Here is a 25505-nt window from a genome sequence, read left to right as displayed (position 1 = left end):
CTGCTATTTTTCTTCTGGAGTATTAAGAAATAAAATCCAGCAACATTTGAAAAGCATTTGTTATAGAATGATGATGATGCAGCATTTTTCCTGTGAAAATGATTTTAAATATTTTCAGGTTTTTAGCAGTTTTATTGATTTTGTTGTTGTTTATTTCTGGCATTTTTTTTTCCACAAATGGGCTTAAAATATGAACTTTTTCTTGTTATAAAAAGTACACTTTTTTGAATCCCTTAAAAAAACAAGTTTATTGTTTTCTACAGGACTCAACTTATCATTTCCATACTAATTATTTTGATGAAATGTGAACTTCAGTGTAATTTTTTCAATGAAGTTGAAACTTGGGAAGAGGGCTCAGTGGTTGTTTAACCTTTATAAATCCAAACTCTCCATCCAATCCTGCTAGAGAGCTACGCAAGACCTTCTTTAAATTTGTATCTTCCTGTTTGAGGCAGACCTTTTTCTTTCTTGTTACATTTTCTTCTCGTTAATAACAGTAAGCTTTTTATAATGGTATGTCCAGAATGCAGACTAAAGTTAATTGGGAAAAACTACAAAAGCAAAACGTTTGTTTCATTTAAATCCAGCCAAGTGTGACATATTTTTCAGTTTGATGTTCATACTTTGTATTTTTAAGTTTCAGCAAGCAAAGTTTAACTAATGGATCTTTTTTTTTCTTAATTCTTTTTAAGTAGCCAGGATTTAATTTGTTTGGAAGTCCTGGCAAATGAAATCTTGGTTTCTAAATATTTTTTATTAAAAATATTTATTTAACCTTATTAGGTTATATGACATAGCTGGTTTGTGTCAGAGGATAAAGGACAAAGCTCTTCAAAATGAAACCTGACTGGAATTCTGAGCAGACAGCCTTACAATGTGAAATCAGATATTGTGTGTCGATGTAGCAAATTTAATGACTGTATCATGAAATTGGACAATGCTAGTTTTTTTTCTCCATGATCATGTTTTTCTTTCTCTAGAAAGAGAAACTAAGCATATATTTTGATTGTTTTGGGTTTTTTTTTAAACCTGGGATGGTGGTGGTGGTGCTGGCTTTTTTTATGGTGATATAATAATACATGTAATATATGAATAATATATATAATAATATATAATAAAATGTTTAGCCCTACGAAACTGCTGAGCTACTTCTGTTTAGAATTTTGATGTTTCCTTAAACATGGTGGCAGGGGTGTAATAGTTTTAAGAAAAATGTAAATGTCTGCAGGGTCACTGTTAAAGGGATGAGAAGTAAAGGTTTTGTTAACATGTTTTACATTTTTTACCATATAATGGTAAAAATTCATTTTACATGAATAACCCACCATGTGTTGATTGCCACCTTTTTGTCAAATGATGTTTCCTAATCCTTTCAGTCTTCATGTTTAGTCACATGCATTAATCCTGTCCAGCAATTTTTAACTTGATACTTAACCTATGTTTGATTTGTCAGCAAGTTCTACATTTGCTCAAGGCAGAATTCAGCCATCTTCTCCAGGGTAAACACCATATGGCCCTGACATGTCACATCAGTTTTTCTTGACCTGTGTTGTTTTCAAAGCTTTCCTTCTAGAATACTTAGAAGTTTTGGAATATTTTCCACATATATTGAAGGCAATGAAAAAAATTGTTCTTGGAATATATTTGGTATTTCGTTAAGTTCCCTTTCTGGATTTTTAATCTATAGTAGAAAGTTTTCAAGATTAAAGGTTTCTACATTTACCATAAGAATGATTGAAGCTTTTCACTGTAATTTACCTTATGTTTCCAGAAATATCCTTTATCATCTTTGTTCTAGTTAGCTGACTCTGCTTTTCTTTAATTCAAATTCTTGCCCATTAGTGATTCATGCTTAATGATGACTATTTGCGTATATAATTTTCTGCAGTCTTTAAAAGTGTTTGAAGAATTAATGAACAATTTTATTCCACTTTAACTTTTGGCTTTGATACATATCTAAAGAATAATCAGAAGCTTTATGAAGGTTGGATAATTTAGAACTTTTGAGACTTAGGAGAAATTGTTAAATCTTGCAAACTAACATAAAAGCAAATTTTCAAGAGTGTTTTGTGTAAGATTTAATCACTTGATTGTTTATAGTGCTTAAGTCTTTGTCTATGAAAAATGTGTAACTAGCTTGTTGATGGTGAATTCTTCTGACCTTTAAATAGTTAAGATTTCTTTTTGAAATTTGTGATTCTTCAGTACTGATACGTTGCTAGTTTCCTTCTCTTCTAATTACTATCTGAATAGCAGGATGGAGAGTAAATTCAACCCCTCTTTTTAATCAGTATTTCCAAGAGGAATCTGCCTATTTCCCCAAAGTACTTTCAAAACAAATGCTACCTGATGTTTGTAAGTGTTGACATACACAGACTGAAGAAAGTTATCATCTGCAGAAAATTCTATTCAGTATTTGACACATCTGTAGGAAGAATGATCTATTGATAAGGATAGTATTCATTTTAGTTCAGTCTCAGCTGATAAAATAGAGTTTGCTGTTTCACATTTCTAATGTAGAACATTTTAAAAAATGTTGGAAGTAAATTTCATTTTTCTGGATTATTCAAGAACATTAAAGGGAGATGGAAAACACAATTATGGAGAATATGGAACAACTTACTGTGTTGTTACTTCCATATAGGCTAATCTAGTGCATATGACTTCTTTAAGAAGATTGCTTACAACAGTAAATTTAATTTTTTTAGCAAGAGTTTTAAAAGAAATCCTGTCAGCTAGCCCGTTATACTTCTGGCTTATATTGCACCTGCCATATAATTTAAAATAGACTTTGGAACGTGTGACTTCTTGGTGATTAGAAATTCTTGACTGATTGCCTGTGTTTGGTATTAGAGAACATACGTCTTCTAAGGCCAAGTGATGCTGCTTTTTGGCTAGAAGCCTTCATGCTATGTTACATCAAATCACAAGTCTGAGTATCTAAAATATATGGAAGTGTTTACACCTTTTTGTTGCAGACATCAAACAGTATACTAATAGCCTAATCTCTGCTTTATATCACTATTCTATTGTAATGTAAATTTTGGGTAGCTCAGCTTTTTGTTTCTTAAGAGCTTTTTTGCATTTAGTTCTGATAGGGAAGCTAAAGCTACTTAGCTTAAAAAAAACTGCTTCTTCTGAGTAATGGGTAGCTCACACGACAAAAATGTTTGTCTTGAGGCAGTGGAGGCCTTCACCTAGAACACCTGTGCTGATATGACCTGGATTTTCCTCTACCAGTCCCATAGTATTGGGGTTGGAAGACCAGCCAGTGCAGCCCTTCAGGAATTTATTAAAAATTGGAGTCAGTTTATACTCTGTTGTGCTAATTGACAGGAGTTTTGCTGTACTAAAAAAAAGTAAGAGCCTTCCAAAAAGAAAAAAATAATGAAAATCTTATTTCATACTTCTAGGCCTCTGAGAAGGATAGCAGAAGGCCTTATTGACATATCTTCATTCATTAATTATTCTGTGTTGGGGATTGGTGCATTGCTTGCACTGACGTTAAAATCCTCTCTTTCTGCTGTTAATAACAAAAGATTTCACTCATGAGTTGCTCCTTGTCTTTGTGCTTCCTGTGATACTGATTAAATATTGCCTGTATTCTCTAGCTGGCTGTTACTCTTAAGTCAAGGACACTTAGTAGCCCTTCCAGAGTGTATCTGATGTAGTTAAGGCTTTGAAGAGGAATATTTGCTCTCTGTCAGCATCTGAGGTGTCAGTAGCCCAGTTTAAGACTGCATTTGTTTCAGGAAAAGAAATAACTGCACGTTGGCTTATAAATCAGCTTTTAGGAAAGCATTTTTAGGACAACCTATTCTATAGCTGTTAGGAAAGGCAGTATCTGCTGTTCAATGTAAAATGGAAAAATATTTGCAAAACGATGCTTTGAACTTACCTGTCAGTACTATAATACCAAATAACATAATGCCTATGCAAAAACTTACTTCTATTGTCTTCAATTGTCTGGTTATTTGTTGTGTAGTATTCAAACTGAACTAATGAGGTACTCCTAATACTTGAAGCAGTACTGTAAAAAAATTAGATTTTTTTGTATAGGATTATAAATGTATAATATATAACGTAAGTAATGTATGCTGGTCACTGGGCATAATAGGAGTATATTTTAAATCTCAAAGCAGTTTAAAGCATGGAAATATCTGAAGGATCTTGCATAAGTCAATCTATTTTTAGATAATTTTTGTTGACCTGGAGAGCAGACAGAAAAATGAAATTGTTGCCTCAGTCACTTGAAAACTACTTTAAAGTTATGGAACAGGAGTCTAGTGAGTCTCAACTGTATATGATAGCAGTAGTCTTTGTACTTGTATTCTGAATTTCCAAATTTCAGCTATCCGCTTGAGCTCTTATAATATTTACAGTGATATTCTGATAGGAAATATTTTGTCTCCCTCTTGCATCAACTTATTCTCTTTTTTTGTATGGCAAAAAATGTTGTAAAAAAGAATGTAAATACAAAATCTGTTGATTAAATTGGGTTTGAATTTTTCTTATGTGATTAAAGTACTGTTAATCTGATCCTTTGAAAGCTTGTCATTGCAGTTTCTTCCTGCAAGCAAGATAGGGCTTTTTTTAAAGTAAGTTGAAACGTTATTGGCTACAGCTAGAGAAAAAAGGTCATTTAAGAAAGCCTTTCAAAGACATTCATTTGAGGATTTGTGTAAATACTTTTTCCTAAAGTCAATCCAATGGGAGAATTTGGCATTAGAGGAATCTGTGAGTGTGGTTATTTGCTTTTGGTTTGGTTTTGTGTGGGGGATTTTTTGTCCTTATAAAAGAACAAGGTAAAAGCAAAAAAGAAAACCTCAACAAACAAACCAAAAAAAAAAACCCCAAACCAACCCCAAAGCCTGCATTCCCCCAAAACTGAGCTGATAAAGAGGAGTTTATACAAATATCTGACATCTGTGTCCAGTCTCTTGTAAATCCACTGGGCTCTGTATTTGGCAAAGAATGTTTCAAACCATAGCTCTCCCTCTGCCCTTCCCTTGTCAAATACTGCTGCATGATACAGTAATTTCTGGGTTCATATCTAAAGTGTATGCTTCAATGATGCATCCAAAATGTTTCATTGTTTTTTAATCCATGACTGGGTGGATATTCACATTGCCACCCTTATGGACATTTGCTTTATTGAAACTGGTACCAAAGTTACAGACTCCAATGTGTGCTGTTGACCATATTTTAATAAATGTTGTCTCCTGTTTTGTTATTCCAGTACACAAACCCACCTTTTTCCTACCTTATCACTCATTCCTTTTTAACTGCAACAGTTCTTGAGATCACCCATCTAAATATAGCACCAAGATTACTAAAGAAAATAGCTGTGAGATTGTCTAAGGTGTGTTCTCTTAGCTTACTAAGGGTAAACTTGGAAGTTTTACATGAGAATTCTTTCTTGAACCTATAGAAGAGATCACACAGGCTGTCCTGATTTTACCAGAGTAGGTAATCTCAGTTGGTTTTATTTCATCTTGGGTTCGATAATTTCCATATCATTGTCCCTGTTAGATATTTTTCACATATTTCATTACTAACAAAGGAAGGTAAGCTATATTTCTAGTGTAAATAATATTTGAGCCATGTTAGGTAGTTATGAGTCTGCATATGATAATTTTTATCTGAATGGTGCTGATTTAGGAAGAAAATTAGGAAGGACTATGGAGTAGAGGAAACTGCTTGAAAGTGTTGACCAAATGCTTGCTTATTTGGAAAATTTTGAGATGTTTTAATCAAGATAGTACATGCTGCTTACAAACTTATTTGAGAAGCCGTTAAGCACTAATTTGCAAACTGATAAACTGTTTTCAGAAGTGATATGGTTGTAGTTAAGATGCTTCTGCCCATTTGAGAAACGTAATTGGTAGTTTTTTCAAATGGTCAAGTTAAAAAAATTGATATATGAAATGTAAATTAATCAAAAGTTGAGTCTTCCTCCACAGAGCAAAAAGAAGAGCAATTGATTTTGCTGACCTACATTTTTTTCTTCTGGAGAAGGTTTGTTTGTAATGAATTGTTCTTTTACTGCTCAGACCAACATGATCTGTTGTCTCTCATCACTTCTTCTAAACTTATTGTTGCTGAATTGTGAAAACATGACTATTGAATACTAAAACCTTTCAAAATCCATCAAACAATTGTAGCCCAATGAAGAGTACTTGTCTCATGTTAACTTCTGAGCAGAAGAGCGAACTGACATCCTATAGCTCATGAATACTTTCATACCTGATGGAATTTACCTGATGTATTTGTATTTGTGAAGCAGAGGAAGAATATACCTGTTTTCCCCAGGTGATGGGTTGATCCTTGGATTTGAGCATCTTTTTATAGTTGTTTTTGTAGCATTGAAACTAGGTAGTGCTTTGTTTTTCCTCAAACTGACCTTCTGATGTTAATGAGCTCTCTGCAAACAAGCACTAAAAACAACTAAACCGACAGTGAGCCAGTAAAAAGAAGAAAGAAAATCATCACAGTAGCGAAAGTAGTTTGGAAACCTGAGTCTAGTGTTGCCATTACTCTTCTTCTCAAATATAGACATAATCAACTGGATAGGTCTCATTAATAGTTCAGATATATAAAGTTTTAGATAGTGCTTGTGTGACAATTTGCATTGGGTGAATTTTTTAGGAGTTTGCTCAAAAATCCATAGAGATACGTAATATGTTATGTTAGAGTATGCCAGTCTTTTCTCCTTTGTTACCAAACAGATTGAGAAGCTGAAAATTCAATTTTGTTTGAGCCATCAATCTTTCTGTAGATGCTGTTCAGCTAATCACTTTCCATTTGGTTTAAATTTTTATTAATAGCCTAGAAATAGTGAGTGTTTTGCCAGGATTTTGGTGAGCCCTTACTTCGTGTCAACTTCTGTTTATTCATATATGAAAGTTTGGAAAACAAACTTTACGTCAACTTTGTTTAGTTGCAACATCTAATGTAGAATCCTGATTTAGTCGCATAACGTCTGTTACGAAGTCACGTTGAAGACTGATCACTAGTTGTCGCGGTTTTGTCCAGCCGGGGACAAAGAGCCACGAGGGTGCTCGCTCACTCCTCCCCCTCCCGGCGGAGCGGGGAGGGGAACCAGAGGAAAAGGGGGAAAACCCGCGTAGGTTGAAATAAGAATGGTTTAATAGAACAACAGTAAGAAGAAATAAGTTCAGGAAAAAAACGGTTTTAACAGTAAATGAGAGGATATACAAAAGGAATGGTGAGTGGCGCAGCTGCTCACCGCCTGGGACCCGACGCGACCGCTCCCGACCGGCAGCCCTGCCGCCGACTAGCTCCCTGTCTATATGTACTGGGCATGATGTTAGTATGGTATCGAATACCTGTTGGCCAGCCCGGGTCAGCTACCCATATTGTGCCCCTTCCTACTTCCTCATCAAAGTTAACTCTATCCTAGCCCAAACCAGGACACTAGTATAAACAAAAGGTAAAAATGACTGAATGTGTCATGCTGAAAAGAGTAAGCATTCTATTCCATGCCAACTGTGTGGGTAAAGGAGGTGATAAAGTGAAACAATGCACTTTGCATGTGCGGTAATTTTAAAGATGACATTTTTCTATAGTGTATCATGGATTTTGTCAGGGAGAGGGGAAAAAAAAAATCACTTGACTTTTGGAAGCAACACGACTTGAATGTACTCTTTTTTCTTCTTCCACTTTATTGTTGATAAGTTGCAGCCTCTATTTCTGCTCTTTGCAATACTTCTATAGTGTAAAGGTTTTGTTCTCTGTTATCCAGTGTTTTTATGGGAGGAAAAATACATGGTTTTGCAGAAATCTTCATGTTGATTACATCACTCAGTAGCAAAGGCAATTATTAAATGTATGCCTTTTGGGATTATTGTTGTGTGTTTATAGGTGCAGTTGGCTTTTTTTTTGCCATTAAGGACTCACTGCTGATTCTTTTTGAAGTTATTATCAGGCTTTAAAGGCTTCTTTCTGCAGAGCAGCTTCCTATCCTGTTGAGACCTAGCATGTATGGATAAGTTTATTCATGATAGATACAGGACTTTTTACTTCCATTTATTCAACTTTTTCAGATATTCAACCTGCTTGTTTTTCTAGCCTTTGGATGTCCCTTGGATGGGCCACCCAGGGCCATTCCAGGGTCACTCAGTGTATCGTCAGGTCATTCAGTGTATCGTCTGTATGTTTCACCCACAGTTGGATGTCACCAGAAACTTTGCTGAGCAAGCATTCAGTCTCATCCCCTAGATTCTCAGTAAAGGCACAAACCAGTCTCAGCTCCAGTTTTTACCTCTGAAGGACACTGTTGGTCAATGTCTGTCAGCTGGACTTTCTATGGATTTTGACCAACAGTGTAGCCTGTTAGTTCTAAGTAGGAACTGCTACCCACCTGGTAGCCTACTTCTTTGGGTCATGTCTCAGTTGTGACAAAGTAGTCTGTAAGACAGTCACAGACTCAATTAAACCAAACAATGTTCACTGCTTTTCCCTTGCTCACTAAAGCAGGTCTCTCCATAAAGCAAGCTGCCGAATTGGTCAAGTATGATATGCCCTTGGTGAAGATGTACTGTGTATGCCAACTTGCCTTTTTGGTCGTGGGTTTGAGTTTGGTTTTTTGGTTCCAAGAGGATTTGTTCCATAACCTTTGCATGGACTAACTAGCAGATGGTTCTCAAGATCCTCTTTTTCTTTACTGATGTTGGCTCTTTTCCTAATCCTGAGACAACTCTCTGGATCACCATGACCTTCCAGAGGTGATGGAGAATCATCCTATAATAAGAATAGTCTGCTTCTTCAGCACCTTCACATGCCTCCCAACTGGTGCCATGAAGTTGCACACATCCTACTGCCTTTAAAAGATAGATCCCTGACTGAATGTATCTTTACTGCATGTGAAGTGTCACTCCCACAGACCCAACCACTAGACTGTGATCTGGGACACCCAGTAACAAAGGAGACAAAAAGGCACTGAATATTTTAGCCTTTTCCACACTATCGTCACCAGGTCTGCTACCCTACCAAGCAGCAGATGTGTGTTATTCTCAGCCTTTTGCCAGTATTATTACAGGTGCCTTACATCATTTCTTGCTGCTGCTCTTATTTCTTCCAAACTTGAACTCCAGGAGTTCCCAGAGTACCTCCCCACATACTCAGGAGATGTTTCGGTGGTTCTCCAAAGTCACTCAACTTACACCACCAGTGTATTTTGCAGAAATAGTGCAAGAGCCTCTCCATGAGTACTGCTTACCTCACTTTGTCACACAGATGCTGGATCTTAATGGGTCCTGTGCTCCTAGAAGCCTGCCTTTGGCACCAGCCATGCAGCCAGCCGTTGATAAGTTTTGCACACTCCTGCCCTCCCACTGGAGCAATTGAGGACAGCAGTATCTGGATCCAATGTCTGCTACACTGTACCCTCTCCCCACTGAGCTCTGCAGTCGTTGCTCATATGCTTAGATTCACACCTGGTGATATCATTGATTCATACCTATGTGAATAGCCAAGGGGTGGTTGTTCAAGAGCTGAACTTGGGCAAACTCATCCATCCAACAGCATCCCAGGCAGTGTAAATTCTGGAAATGCACATCTGCAGATTTTTCTTCTTTTGCCACAAGTCACTGATTTCCTGCGTTTATCCCTCACTCAGCCCCTACCTTAGTAGTGCTCTGCAAGATGTCTGTGAAGACACATCTACCTACTGTTCACATTCACTCATGGTGTACCAATCTGCCCAATTTATCCTGTAGCCCCTTCCACTGAAGACACAGCATCTCAGGAAAAGCATCTCTCCTGTGAGTGAGGCCACCACCAAGCTCCAGCACCAGAGAGAGGTACCTAGCATTTCTTGCAGCTTAAGCCCTGGATTGTGGAGTCCTCTTTCTGGATCAAGGCTCTGGTGTATTAAGAGCAATTGCTTCAGCAGAGTTTCTGAGCCCTTCTGCATCACTGCTGTGCTGCTTGAATTGGTTGTTAAGCAGACAGTAGAAGCACTGTCATAAAACTGATGGTAAGAATATAGTGTAATTCATGAGATACCAAACTGCCCAAGGGAATGAGAGCCTTTATCTAAAGGTACAGGGAAGAGCCTTATTGACAGTTAACATGTGTACATTCAACTTCTGCATTGCTATCTTGTAATCACTTCTCTGAACCCCAGAAGGATTCAGTGGGTTCACAGTGTCTTTGATATTTCACTGAACTCACAAAGGAATTTTCTTGCATTAGAGGCAGATATAGTGCCAACCTGTACATTTCAAAACACTTGATATAGTTGGTATTTTTATGGGCGGAAAGTCTAGATTACAGTTGTTTTCCTGGTGTCTTGCTAATTTAAGGACCCCTAATCACTGTACTCCTTTGTGTTTTAATCTTTAGTAGCATAATATCTCACAAGTCTGAACTTAGAGAAGTCTGAGACAGTAAGAATTCATTTAGTTTTCATTTAAAACATGTTATTTTCATTTAACATTTGTTATCTTCAAGTACAAGCAGAGTGGTGGTTTTGAGTTGATTCCTTGCCAGATCATTTTTATGGTGTCCCAAATAGAAAAAGAAAACTGCCATGGAAAGTTTAAGTGCAGTCATGCCATATCAGACAGATTTTGTCTGTGTGTAGCATTTGTTTCTGCCAATGGTTGGTAGTGTATATCTAGGGAAGAGAACAGAGGGAATTGTAATGATACTTCCTCGCTGTATTCTCCTAGCCTTCAGTAAGTTGAGACTGCCTCAAGTAGGCATGAGGAGTTGGTGTTTAATACCTGAGGAATAGACTCGCAGCACCAGCAGTGTACTCTGTCAGACCACTCCCTTGCGTAACTATACTTTGTGGGGAATACCTTCTTTTTGTGAGTTAACTTCTTGCTCCTAAACTTGCTTGATTTCTGCCAAAACAAGAATTAGAAGTAACAGGCAACAGTTGTTCTCCTTGCTATCTTAACGCAGCTTTTGATTTTATGGACCAGCCACTTTATTTAACTTGCATCTTCTCCATCCAGAAAGTATGCTGCTCCCTTCACTTACATTTTATAGTGAAGCTGTTCTTTATCTTCATGCTTTTGCCCTTTCTCACTTGTCCTTTCTAATCCTTCTATATCATTTTTGAAATGACGGGACTGAATGTTCATACAGCATTCAAGATGAGACAGCAGATACTGTGTAATGGCATAGTAATGACTTGGTTTCTGTTCTTCTCTAAGTAGTCTGTAACAAATTATTTTTATTTCAGTGCTGCTGATCACCAAGGTGATGGCTTTATAAAGCTTTATAGTGCAACTCCATGATTTAGAGTTAAGCACCATTCTTGTGTCTTTTTTAAAACTAAAACAACCAAAAATCATAAAGAACCTCTGGATTTTTTCTTAACATATTTCAATGTTTTATTGTGGTAATGTCATCTGCTATTTTATCATCAAGCTTTTAATTACAGATATATTCGCAGTTTCTACATTTATATAGTCATCTGTATACTAAAACTATATAGATGCAAACTGAGATTTTTTTCCCAAACAAAACTCTTTCTTGGCATTTGATGCATTCCTATGCAGGAAGCAGAGGGATAGATACCCTTTTAGTCTTGTACAAGTGGAAGGCTACAGACTTCTGTGTTGCTGTGCCATCTAAACCTATGCCACTTAAGTGAATAGGGATGCATAGAGACATGAGTGTCTCTGTTGCCAATAATAAGAAATAAGCTGTATTTAGAACAGGAGTGTCATAGCATTTTCCCCTCAAGAAGAGGGTGGTGGTGGATGGCAGGAATCAAATTATGACGATGAAATACTGAAGGAATGGTAGCCTTAATGATACAGTCTTTCTGTGAAGTTTTTTCATAATTATGGCTTACAGTGCAGGTTCTCCTTTACAATACATTCTTCGGTTTAGACTGAAAGCATATAAGAGAAAGTGAGTATGTCTAATTCAAAATTTTAGTGTGTTTTTTGAAGAGTCTTATTATTTGTTTATTTTATAAATAAAAAACCAATTCTGGTTTTAAGTAGTTAAACTTATTCCCACTGGGAAATACTTTGGGAGTACTTTGTGATGAAACGTGTCAGCACTGGTAGGGAAACTGCTGGTAAAAATAAATTTAAAAAATCATTATTTAATGTAAGTGAACAAGCTCAAAGCTGCTTTTGGTTCCCCTCTACACAATTATCAGTCATGGAATTCATGGAAATACACAGTCCTTGTAGCAAAATTTGCTTGCAATTTTAGTAGGACAAAGTTTTTCAAATGTTACAATTCTAAAGTTTTAAAGTATGTATGTCAAAAAATGTATAAAAATTTGCTCTATAATCAAGCATTAAACTATCTAAATCGCTTTAGGCGTCAGAATTAATAGTTGATACCTTTAGCTTTGAATACCTGTAACTGATCATAGTAGCTGCTTTCTTGACTTTGTCTGATGTTTAACTTTACTAAAGGAGATATTTATTTTTGGTTCACTGAAAGTGAACTGTTCATCTTTTTGATAAAGGTGTGATGGCCATTAGACTTAAAATACATACATTCATTGAGTAGCATTCCTAGTGAGGGGCTCAAAGTCAGCATGTGCTGCACAGGTGGAGCATGGGGAACGTTCCCATTGGCTTCACATAGCAAGATTGATACCCTGCTTCCTGAGATGTTCCTGGTTTTCTGTAATTTAGGTTGTTCTGATTTGCAGAGGATTCAGGATTCATATGATGTACCTATACTCTTGTCCAGTGGCTCAACAGGGCACTCTGTTTTTGGTCACTTATTTTAATATTTCAGATGATAAATGTTAACACAGTGAAGGACTAGAGTAGTGCTGCTTTACTTGACCTTATTCTCTTAATCTCATTAGAGTCCATAGAGCATTCATTTTGATACACATGGCATTTGGTAATTAAATTACTACCTTTAAAATGTAGTTGAAATTTCTGCTTTTAGCTGATGTCATCAGGTAACTTTTTGTGACTTTTCCTTTTTCTTTTTTCTTTTTTCCAGATATAGAACGTGGTCTGTCAAACTGGATTAAAGCAACCTGTTAGATATTTTTATTTATACATTTTTTATTTTTGTATTTGACTTAAAGTGCCATGAAAAAAATTGCATATTGCAAGGTGGTCCTTGCCACCTCTTTGGTTTGGGTCCTTCTGGACATGTTTCTATTGCTGTACTTCAGTGAATGCAACAAATGTGATGAGAAAAAAGAACGAGGCCTGCCTGCCGGAGATGGTAAGTTTTCTGCCTGAATAATCTTCAAATTATGCTCAAAATTTGCATCCTTTTAAACATTTGATTGGTTTGGTCTTTTTTAGCCCTAACAATATAGTATCACATCAGCATTTAAGTATTACAAAATATTCAATGTTTCTTCAAATAGGGAATAAGCATATTGTCTGAGATGTATGTTGGAGATGTAAATGCTTAAGATAGAGAATTTTAAGTGCTAACGTATATGGAAAAATAGTAGAACTACACAACAAAGGCATGTCTAAAGATATGTTCCAAATTTTCAGCAATGAGGAATCAAAGGCACCTCACCAGACTAGGCAGTAAAACCAAATCAGCAATCAAGCTTACTTCTCCCCTGCTTCTGCAAAAAAAACCCAAAGCACACCCACATAACCCCTACAAAGAAAAAACAACCCCAGAACCTCACCCAAGCCAAAATTTGGACAGTAACCAAAGCAATAAGGTACAGTAAATGTTGTAATGACAAATTTACAAAAAAACTAGAATGAATTTGGATGTAAAAAGGACAAATATGAGGAGGTAAAAATGAGAAATATACATATGCTTATGTGTATAAGATAGGGGTTTTTTTCCTACTGTATCAGTACTAAAGATCTTCAGAGAAGCTTTCAGTTTGATTGCTGTCATCCTAGTTCTTGAGTACCAGTTATATGAGCTAAGTATTTTGGGGTTTGTTTGGGTTTTTGGTTTTTTTTTTTTTTTTTTGAAAGCCATTACCACTCATGTTGCCAGCTTTATTTAGGGGGGGGGTCATCCTAGCTGGTAAAATAAAATAAAGGGTTGGGTGGTGAGAATTCTCGTCCTTGCAATGTCTCAGCACAGTCATTTAGAACTGCAGGTAGTTACTGCCTCCAAGTAATTTGTGAAACAAATTTTGTAGTGTAGTGTCTCTCCCACCAGAAAGACTGTGTCTCTATGTTTCACTGATGCTATAGAAAACTTACACAGTGGTGTTCAATGTTAAGTTTGACCAGTCAACTGTATTCACGGTTAAGTAATGCTTTCCATCACAAAAAAAACCCACAACCTTTTTTCAGCTGTTGACATCTGGTATGGACAACTTAGACTTTCTTAGGAAACTTTCTGAAATGTTTTAAGAATTATGTTGCTCTGTTACTGAATAACACTGGGGAAATGTTTAGGAAGTGTTAGTTTTGTTTTAGTGATTGGTTTCACCCCACCCCACCCTCTATATGATAACAGGCCATTACATCTCTACAGAGAACAACAGATAGGAGTGTAGAATTTCTGTGTAGTAGCTCAGAAGTGTTGTTTCCACAACCACACGTAAATATTTTAGAGATGTTCTAGTTCACCTGGGTTTTCCAGAACAGACTTAAAGTTTCAGTTGCTTGCATTTCATCTTTGGGTTTCTTTTTCTCATCCTTTTCTACTTATTGGAAATGAATTAGAGCTGTATCAGAAGCATGTTTTTTTATAGGAATACAACTTTTCAGCTTTTTCTCTTGCTTGCTTTTTTTTTTTTTCCAAAAGTTGGGAAATTTTTTTTGAGGGTAAGATGATGACTGACACTGCGGGGTGAAGGAAGGGATCCAGTTTTTTACACAATGCTAAGCAGATAGCTCAAAAGAAGCCTAGCAAAACGTGTCTTGCAAACAGGATGTTTTTGCTGTTGGCAAACAGCAGTTGAAGTATATACATATGTGTGTATATATATATATATATAGATAGATAGATATGAAACTTGGTGTGATATGTTGATGATGCTGAAAATTCAGATGACTTTACACAAAATCATTGGAGAGTCCTTCAGGTGAGGGGAAAATCTGCAGCTTTTAAAGACTAGTGTTATGATTTCCTCTGTGCAACATTAATTTTACTTAGTCTTCATTCAGGGTTTTCTCTAACTTGTGTATGTTAAAGTCCTTTGTCTAATATCTTAAAGTTAGCTTGTAAAATAATCCAAAAACTCTAAACCAAGCAAAACTTTGTATATAGTTTTGTACGTATTTATCGTGTTGGGTTTTTTTTTAAACCTGACTTGTAGTAAGGTATGTTCATAAATATGTCTGCTAAAAAACATGGTTGTAGTTGACACTGGGACACTTCCTTTTAAGACAGTTGCATATTCTTTCTTGCTCCTGTAGTTTACTGATTTGGAGTCTGTAGTGGATTTATTCACAATCAGAATGCCTAGAATAGCCTCAGATAATGCTGAGGCAATTTTTTTTGTGAAACTTTTATCAAAGAATCTGTTTTTTCCCTTCATTTTCCCCCTCTATTAATTTCCATAATTGATTTAGTTTTTCTGATTCAGCATGAATTATGTAAATGTTCTGAATTTAATAGTCTTCTTTCTCCATGTCACTGGTATATAGCTTCTCTTTGCAATCCGTGGAAGAATTCCATGGTATTTAATGAACCTACTCGACTTATGAACAAGTTCTTCTGAAGAGTTTTGAAGTTTATTTTAGGCTGTGCTTGCCTAGTTGTAAAAATTTAGTCTTTAGATTTCAGCAGCAGCAAAGGATTTTGAGGATCATTTTGGACAGTTGGGCTTTCATGAACTTAGAAGGATGTTTTCCTTGGGTTTTTCATCCAGCAAATGGAGGAAGTTTATTTTTCAGAGTGAGACTTGAAGGCCATGGTCTAAATTGCCTTTGGTAAAAGTCATTCTCCTTGATATTGATGGCATAAGATGCTAGCATCTTATAACATGAGCTTCAGCTTATGTGTCTAATACTAGATTGTATGCATACCACTGTTAGATTTTACAAATAGTTAAAAATAACAAATAGTAAATGAGTGTGACTGTAAATCTGTGGGAAAACATGTACATGACTATGATGAACTGTAAGATGAATGAGGTAAAGGTATTTGTGTCTGCTGTTGTAAAGATTGAAGATTGGTAGTTGAAATAGTGTGAGTGTGGAGATGACACAACAGTTGAAGCAGAAGAGACAGGTACTTCCCAGATTGTAAGAGAGCTGAGGTGGAGATGTTTTGGTAAAGGGGGTGCCTTGGCATGGGATCTGGGTAGTATGGGACTGGGGAGCTTAAAGTCATACCAGAGGAGGGATAGTGTTGTCTCGTGATTGTAGTGTGAGATGATTTGGCCATAAACTTAAGCCCTTGGCCACCTCCCTGCCACCATGGTGGAAGAAAACAGTATCTTCAGGGGGTAGCCTGGGGAATTGGGATCAGAACACCTACCAGTGTTTATTCTAGCATCAATCCGTGGGAGCTGGAAGGGAGCCCCTACTTGTCCTGGCTGATACGGCTGGTATTTCTTTCACCCACCATGACCACCCTAAAGAGGTGGGAATAGGTAGCGGGTGCTCAGCTCTGAGGTTATCTCACCTATTCTGAGATACTTAGCTGAGTTGGATGGTGTACAACTTTTGCCCAAACTGTCACAGGTGTTATTTCTGTTGGCACATCTTCTGGGTAATGGTTCATGATTTGTAACTCGGGATGGTTCGGCAGTCAAATTAACAAAGAGTAATTGTCAATGGAAGACTGTTGTTGCAAGTTTAGAGTTGGAAGGAGTATCACTGATCCATAGTAAGCATCATCCATGTTATGTAGTAGTTTTTTCCAGACCTGAAATTCGTAGGATAGCTGGTTGAGCGTTGCTGTTTCCAAATGGGGATTCAGCATTTAGACTTCACAGACTGGAGCTGTGAATAATTCAGATGTAGGATTGACTTTGCCAAAGTCTTGTGATCTCAGCTACTTGTTGTTTACACTTCTGTCGGGACAATGACAAATTTAGACTAAGACCAGCCATTTTTGTCAAATGCCGATCAAGGTCTGTGTTCTGAATTTTGAGCCCTTTGGGAAAGATGAAAACTCTTAACTTGCAATCTGGTTCTAAATATTTTCATTTGCATAAAAATTCATAAGAAGCGAGCAGCTCCAAGATACGAAACACATATTTAATTGAAAACAGAAACTCTTATAATAAATTGGTGTTGTTCTGTTAAGACTGAGGTATGTGTAAGAGTCAGAACTGATCCAACCTTTTACCTGTCCAAACAGCTTGCTTGTAATTGTGCTGGTTCCTCCAAAGGTGACTGGACTTTATTTTAGTCAGTTAGCCATTGTTGTGGCCACTAAAGCCATGTCACAGAAGAAATTCATCCTTTTTTTGGCTTTAGATAGTCTTTTTTGAAGTATCTATTTTTCATTCAGACATATTGCCTGGTAAAAAGGAATTAGTAGTCCATAGACATTAAGAGTTCCAATTTTTAACAAAGATCTGGAAGAGATCAAGCCATCTGAAACTAATGGGTTACTGATACAACTAAGAAATGTCTGGAAAAACATTACTAGAATTCCCATTGGATCAAGTGATGATTAAGTCATTTGTTTCACTCTGAAACTTGTAGCTATAAATTGAATTTCCTTTTGTTAGAAGTATGTCATCAGTGCATGTCTACAGTCCTTCAGAGGAAATATTTTTTTTCTCATAGTTAACTAACAAAAAAGCACCATGGTTTAAATTTTTAACGATGTATATTAATCATTTTGAGACAGTGTTTTTGGTTTGTGTTTATTTGAAAACTACATGCTATTGTGGAAAAAAAGACTACCATAAATGCAGAAACCTGTGAGAAGATGGTTAATTTTTCTTGGAAAGTCATCTCTTTACCTGCACACCAAACTTTCCTTTGTATTTCTTTTCGTTCCATAAAGTATCCGTGGATCTAGTTCGCTGTTGCTGGATTTTTGAGTAGAAGGGATTTTTTTAGTTAAAGTATGTAATCAAGTAGTATATATTTGCTCATGGAATTTAAAAATTCCACTCATTAATTTGGATAGTTTGTGTACATGGATCCAAGTCACTGATGTGTTAAACTAGTGTCTAGCAGCAAGATCTGCAAACGTGAAAGATATTTTTTCAGTTAATTTAGCTATTCAGTTTAACTGATGTAGTCAAAGTTAAGAAACAACTGTAAGTGTAAATGAAACAGGAAATTGTTTTTCGTCCTAAATAGCAAATATGAGAGGGTGAGACATTCAGACTTCAGAATGCTGAAGGGCATGCTGAATATAACTATATTCTGATAGCTTTTATTTAATCATTTTGGGTACGTTGAACACTCATGATTTTCTGTCCAAGTGAACCTATGTACTATTTGCTATACACTTAATAAAAATAGTTATGATAGTCCATATGATAAAAACAAACTGAATATATAAAATTAAGCCCAAATATAGCCTTATTGTAGACAGCAATGTTATGCTAATTGCTCCCCCCAAAAGGCACGAATTCCAGTTTCAAAAGGTTATGTAAGTGTAAATCACTAAATTTTGATACAAGTTGAATTGTACTGTCTTAGGCGACAAAGGTGCAAAGCAAACTGCTTGCTCATTTTAGGCCACAGCTAACACAAGTGCCTAAATCAATCTGCTCAGATATACTTACTCTATTGATTTTCAATGCATGAGTGGCTGGCTGACAACTTCTAGGATTATATAGCACAATTGGAGGTCAAAAGGGGTTTGGTAAAAATAGAGTACTTCTATAATGGGAGGATTTTCTCTGCTAAATGTTGCTACGTTAATGTAACTATTGAAATTACTTTCACGTATTTGAAAGTTTCTCAATTTTCTCAGTGTTTCTCAAATTTCTCACATTATGCTTGTGAGTGAATGCTAAATGCAAGCTAGAAAAATTTTTCAGTTATTATGTACTTTAAGTCTTAGTGTTTCAGTAAGGGCAGAAGACTTGAGCTTTTCAAATTTAAAATTTTTTTATACTATGACTATTTGCTATTGGTACAAGCTTTAATTTTCTAGATGCAAATTAAAGATAATTTGAAACTAGGCTTACTATTGAGGACTTTGCTTTTATTTTAAAACATTTCCTTTTCCTCTGTTTAGATCTTAAATGATTTTTTTTAAATCGAAATTTGAGCTGAATTTACAAAATAGTAATATTTTTCAAATTTGGTATTCAAACAGTTAAAACATTTTCTTTCAGGAGAAAAATAATTGGGCATTTGTAAAGAAGACATAATTTCTTTAAAAAAAGTTTAGTTTTTTCATTTCTTTTGTTTAAAAAAAAATCAAGAGTCTGCCTTCCTTTTCTCTCCTCTCTTTCTCACTCATCAGTTTGATCAGGTATTTTATATTTAAGATTTATTTAATTTAAACATGTCACATGTTTCTGTTTCAAGTACTAAAATTGAGTTCCAAAATGTAGTTACATTGATGAAAACTAATGTTAGTAAAACCAAGAGAAATTATGTCTATACTGTAAATACAGCATCATTCTGTTAAAACAAAAATGTGGAAATAAATGTAAATTAAAAATGTAATTTTGCTTTAAAATTCATTAAAACTCCCGTAAAGGAAAATTCAACTTCTTCTTCTGGGATATAAATGTCTGTTGTTCAAGAACTTTAACAGTAAAGTTAATTAGGATCTTTACTGTTTTCTTCAAATGAATTATGGTGTACAATAGTAGCACTCAATTACTTCTGTTAAACTCCTGAATATGAAGATTTCACTTCTAACATCTGGTGGGTTTAAAACTGTTTCAGATACTCATACAGTGTAAAATATAAATAAACAAAAGCAGTTACCAACATGTTATGTATTCTTAGTTCCAGAACCCATACAAAAACCACATGAAGGACCTGGAGAGATGGGGAAGCCTGTGGTCATTCCAAAAGAGGAGCAAGAAAAAATGAAAGAGATGTTTAAAATAAATCAATTTAATTTAATGGCAAGTGAAATGATTGCACTCAACAGATCTTTACCTGATGTCAGGTTAGAAGGGTAAGTGCTTTATATTTTATTAAAAATGTACTGAAATGAAGAATGTGCAGAGAGTGATCCAAAACAAGAGTTTATTATCTATAAGATAATACTGTTGAAGCAAAAGGTAGGAGGATTTCCTGTATATGTGATATTTACTTGTAAAATAAGATTGAACAGCAGGAAGCAGTTTTCTTCAGTGTTATTTGAGTCTGATTACAAATATGAAGCCTGTTGAAAGACTAGAAATTCATGTTGTTGAAAGAAAACAAAGTTAACTTAAAGACTTGGCATTTCAGGAAATAACTACTTGAAAAATTCATGAACTGCTTGTAATGAGGCAGACTAAAATTCTGCATTATATGAAATACTGAAGATTTGATGACAAGAAAGACTTGAAACATTTCTTGTCTAATGAAATGTGCAAAGCCTCATTTAGATCGCATTATAATATTTTTCTAATATCCATCTGCTTTGTTTTTCATCTTCTGAAATATTGATCCTTTCAGAGCTATTTGAGTCATAAGTAATTAAAATGAAAATTGTAGCCTTCTTTTAAATAAAACTAAGATTGCTTTACTCTCCTAGGGCTACTCCCGCAGGACAACTGGTGACTCCCCTCACCTCCAACCCCTCTTGTGTATAAAAAGGACTCAAGTTAAATTAAGCTTGTGAAACAATATTTTTCCCTGTCAAATATCTGCATTCTCTTGCAAGAGTTAGATGCTACTGAAACCCCATTTCTTTAGAAGTTCTGCTATTGCTGCTGTATACACAAGGCCTAGCTACTCGATTGTTTTCATTTCATACCTCTGAAGATCATATTAGGAGAATTACATGAAGCTCTGACCAGTTTTCATTTTGAATGAGCGATAAAGAGATGGTTTGTGGGTACATTTATCTGTTGTAATGGATGTGATTCTACGTAGCATGTGAGTTCCTGGTAGTGCTGGTGTTCTTAATAATTGAGCCATTTATTTTTCAAATTATGATTTCATAAGTTGGACTATAACTTTTCCATTGATTTTCAGATGTATTAGTCAGATTTTGTGGTTATTATTTGCCTGTTTCTCAGTATACTGGAAGAATGCAAATCATCATCTTGCAGGGTTTTCTTTCAAAACTGACAGATGTTTGTGGAGGTGGGGAGGAGTATCTTTTCTCTCATGTTATTGTTCTGATGATGGTTGTGTCTTGGCAATGGGATCTCTTGGCATTCATGCGGATTTGTATGTAGTGTCTGACCCGTTTATCACACTCTCTGTAGGATAAGTAATTGTCTCAGTGTAAAGAGCTGACTTCAACTGTTCATTTTTAGTAGATTTTCAGAGAGAAATGGTCCCCCAAAAAGCTCATCCTTTTGACATCTTCTCAGCATGTGCTCTATAAGGTCGTGCTAATTAGTACATTGGAGAGTATGTTAGCATTTCCCCAGCAAATATGAGAAAAATACTATGCAGTGCAAGGGTATTTTAATCTGTATCTGTGGATTAATATTACTTTCAAGAACACTGAAAATTTCAGAACTGTAAAAATTATAAATGTGCTCTGATGTATGTCTTATGACAGTATTTGTCTGATTAGTCAAAATACTTACATGATCAGAAACACTTTGTCCTGCATGAATGGAGTTGCTTCTGTTATAACGTGTTCTATCGATATCCCTGCTAATATGGAAATAGCTTGAAGAGAAGGAGAATGGGTAATTTCTAATCATGCCTTACTACATTCATGTGCTTACAGCATAGCTGTCAGTAGCACTTTGAATCAAGGTTTTGAAGAAGTGGGATGTATTCAAAGGCACACCTAGCTGTTCAACCATATAATTATTTTCACAGGTTTGGTGGGCTGCATCCTTTAATGAGATGTGGGGGAAAGATGTGACTATTTCAAGTCCTATAATTCTCCAGCTTGTCATTTCTTCTGAAATCATAGAATCACAGAATGGTAGGGATTGGAAGGGACCTTTAGAGATGGTCTAGTCCACCCCTCCGCCAAAGCACCTAGATCAAGTCACAGAGGAACATGTCCAGGCGGGTTTAGAAGACCTCCAGAGAAGGAGCCTCCAGAACCTCACTGGGAAGCTTGTGCCAGGGGTCTTTCACCCTCACAGTGAAATAGTTTTTCCTTATGATTAAATGGAACGTCTTGTGTTTCAGCTTCTTTCCATTACCCCTTGTCCTGTCACTAGATACAACAGAAAAAAGGAATGCCACAATCTCCTGACATCCACCATTTAGATACTTGTAAATATTAATTTATCTCCCCCTCAGTCTCCTCTTATCCAGACTAAACATCCCCAGTTCCTGCAGCCTTAAAATGAGATGCTTAAGAAAAGCATAAGAAAGATGCTGAAGAAAGATGTTCCAGTCCCCTGATCATCTTAGTGGCCCAGTGCTGGACTCTCTCCAGAAGTTCTCTGTCCCTCTTGAGCTAGGGAGCCCAGAACTGGATACAGGACTCTAGATGAGGCCTCACTGAGGCAGAGGAGAAGGGGAGGGGAGGAGAACCTCCCTCGACCAACTGGCCACACTCTTCTTGTTGCATCCCAAGATGCCATTGGCCTTCTTGGACACGAGTACGTATTGCTGGCTCATGGTTAGTTTATTGTCAATCAGGACTCCTAGGTCTCTCTGCAGAGCTGCTCTCCAGCAGGTCAACCCTCAGCCTGTACTGGTGCACAGGGTTGTTCCTCCCAAGATGCAGGACTCTCTACTTGTCCTTGTTGAACCTCGTGAGGTTCCTCTCTGCCCAACAATCAAGCTGGTCGAGATCCCACTGAATGGCAGCACAGCCTTCTGGTGAATCAGCCAGTCCTCCCAGTTTGGTGTCATCAGCCAACTTGCTGAGGGTACACTCTGTCCCCTCATCCAGGTTGTTGATGAAGACGTTGAACAAGACTGACCCCAGAACTGATCCGTGTGGAACTCCACTGGCCAAAACAGAAGTCTGTAACAGTTTTGCCTATCAATCATTGAAAATCTGATGGAATTAGATGTGCCAGGACCTATTTGCCATATGTATTTACTGGGGATGACATAACCTTTAAGCTGGAGAGCAGCTTTTGAAAAAGTCCATGTTATCCTTCAAATTACTTTCTAGTTCTGCCCAACACCCTTGTTGTCTATGTGAAGGCAAACATGTTTGTGTACCTGCTTGGTCTTTGAGTGCTCCTAGGCTAATGTCTATATATGACCCACTCTGGACATCTTGTTTGTTTTGGCTAAGAAACTTTATTTCCTACTAGAACATCAAAAATGTGAGTTGTTTAAATAACTTCTAGGAACTTGTCCAGCTCAGGGAGCTCCTCAGTACGAGTCACAGAAGCTGAAGTCTATATTTTGACCTGTTGTCAAATTGTATTAACAGGCTTATATTTATTTTTATTAGTTGGCATAAAATTCTTGAGGCACATAGATGCCTTGAAAATTATTGACATATGCCTAAATTGCTAGTCATTTTGTGTCTGTGAGAACACTTTTCTGCTTATTCTTCTTCCCAGATGAATGATTTGCTTAACAGAAAAGCTAAACCAGAAGTAATTTAATGAGCCTGATACTTCCCTGAATGTAGACTGGGGCATGTTAGTATGGGTAATGTAACTGACAGGGCCACAACCTCAGGAGGGACGTTGTTGCAGAGAAACAAGCAGCTGGGGATAGCAGATTGGGTTTAAGATGTTAATAGAGTCATTTTTGTAAGCGTGTCTTATTGTGGTCTGTGAATCAGTCATCAAAGTGGGAGTTGATTCACAGTTGCCAGGAAAATATGCAGCTATGGGCTTGACATGACAGCAAAGAATGAAAGATGGGTGATTAGGAACACTAGAGTCTTTTGTTTATTTTGCTGAAGATGGGAAGACAATGAATAAAATAGGTGTCAATGTGTCTTAGACCAGTACTTGGTCTGGAAAGTAATGTGGTTAAATGCATGAAATCTTTATGTGCCATAGAATGTAGATTTACTGTCAGTGCCTCTGAGGTGACTTGGAAGCTGCTTTGCAAAATTAAGAATGAGTACTGTGTCCTAAGGCTGAGCTTTCCAGGCTGTATTTGTTATTTAATAATTTTTTGAATATTTAAAACATTTAAGGAGATGTTTGGACTTCTGATGTTAAAGTTTAAACCCAATTCTGGCTTTTTCACACTAGAAAAGAGCATCTTAAAATGGTCTTCTTTTAAAAAGAAAAGTGTTCAAGGCTGGAAACAATAGAGTAATAGCTGGGACAGAATGATGTCGTTCATGTAAGCTCTGCCATATTTCGCAAATGGAGATTTTTTGGAAAGGATATGGACTTTCCCAAGCAGATCTGCAGCAAGGAGGAATGTGGATAGTTTTGGAATATCTTAGCAACGCTTTTTCCATGGCTGCAAGTCCTGTAGAACATGGCATAAAAGTTCTTCCTTGCCATGTTGTTCCTTAATTGGTGTATTTTTCCCAGGATTAAGGGTATCAGGCATCTTATTTTACCTCAGTTCTGCATAACATCTGGGATCTTTTAACTGCCCTTTTCTCAAACTGTGTTCAGTAAGGAGGTATGTTGGGTGTTGAGTGGTATAGATAGTGTTAGGATATAAACAGAGCTTTTAACCATATGGCTCTACGTATTTGAGTGAACTGGGTCTAAAGTCATACAAGCTATGACTTCAGCCACTTAATAGAAAAATAAGATGCAGATCTCCCAAGTCTGTGAAGTTTAACTAGTACATGAATGGGGTCAGTTTAAGTTATTATTGAAGGCTTTTTTTTCCCTGAATTAAATGCTCAGTTCCTACTGCCAAGCTTACTTTCACAATTGAGAGGAGGTAGTCAGTATTTTTTCCTGGCTTTAAAAGCCATCTTCTATGCCTAGTTTATACGAACGTTGTGGATTTTGTAGCAATTATACTGGGCTTCCTTCTGAGTAAGTCCTTCATATGACTAATTCTGTCATCTCTTTACTTAGAAAGAACTATATTTAGATTTAAGTTTTCGATTTATGCATTGTTAATATAAGTACCACTTTTCAGTGGTGGGACTGTAGTCTGTTTTTCATACATGTGCTTTAAGAATGTATTGTTGATTTTAATCTGGTGAGAATACATTTGAGAATATACTGGAATTTGGGTTTTTAACTTCTGAAATGGATTTTTTCCTACCCTTGGATCATAATAAGACACATTCATGAAATATACACAGTCTTCATATGAGGACAATTGAGTAAATACATTCAGAGTAAAACTAGTAAAGCCACACATGCAAGAGTGTGCTCTTGGATATCCAATGTGTGACATTTTATGGCATTTTTAAGTGGTAGCACTTGAAATGTTTACTTCCATGTGCTGTCTTTGCTTTTAAGTATTTTCACTTAGGAGAAAAGCTAAGGGGGTAGTTTTATGATACACATAATTTGGTATAAATGTGGACTGCAGACAAAAGAAGTCTTCTCGCTGCTTCTGTTGATACTCATTCACTCACAGGGCGGAGGTTTGCACACCAAAAAAGAGGAAAAAAAGTATATTTTGTTGAATCAGAAAACTGAAGCAACACACCCAGCAGCTGTATTATTACCAGATCTGGTG

General features: G+C 36.4%; 1 protein-coding gene across 3 annotated transcripts in view; it reads left to right on the top strand.

The window, feature by feature from the left end:
- GALNT1 (polypeptide N-acetylgalactosaminyltransferase 1) overlaps positions 1-25505 on the top strand; it is an 86425-nt gene that overhangs the window by 26545 nt on the left and 34375 nt on the right. For all 3 annotated transcript variants that reach the window (XM_061995359.1, XM_061995358.1, XM_061995357.1), the window contains 2 exons: positions 12964-13194; positions 19791-19965. In XM_061995359.1, coding sequence (XP_061851343.1) covers positions 13056-13194; positions 19791-19965 — 314 coding nt within the window. In that variant the 5' untranslated portion in view covers positions 12964-13055. The remainder of the gene's footprint in view (positions 1-12963; positions 13195-19790; positions 19966-25505) is intronic.

Source organism: Colius striatus, chromosome 4 (genome assembly GCF_028858725.1).
Source record: "Colius striatus isolate bColStr4 chromosome 4, bColStr4.1.hap1, whole genome shotgun sequence".
Taxonomy (NCBI): domain Eukaryota; kingdom Metazoa; phylum Chordata; class Aves; order Coliiformes; family Coliidae; genus Colius; species Colius striatus.
The sequence above is the reverse complement of the archived record's forward strand: the minus strand, read 5'-3'. Positions and strand labels throughout refer to the sequence as shown.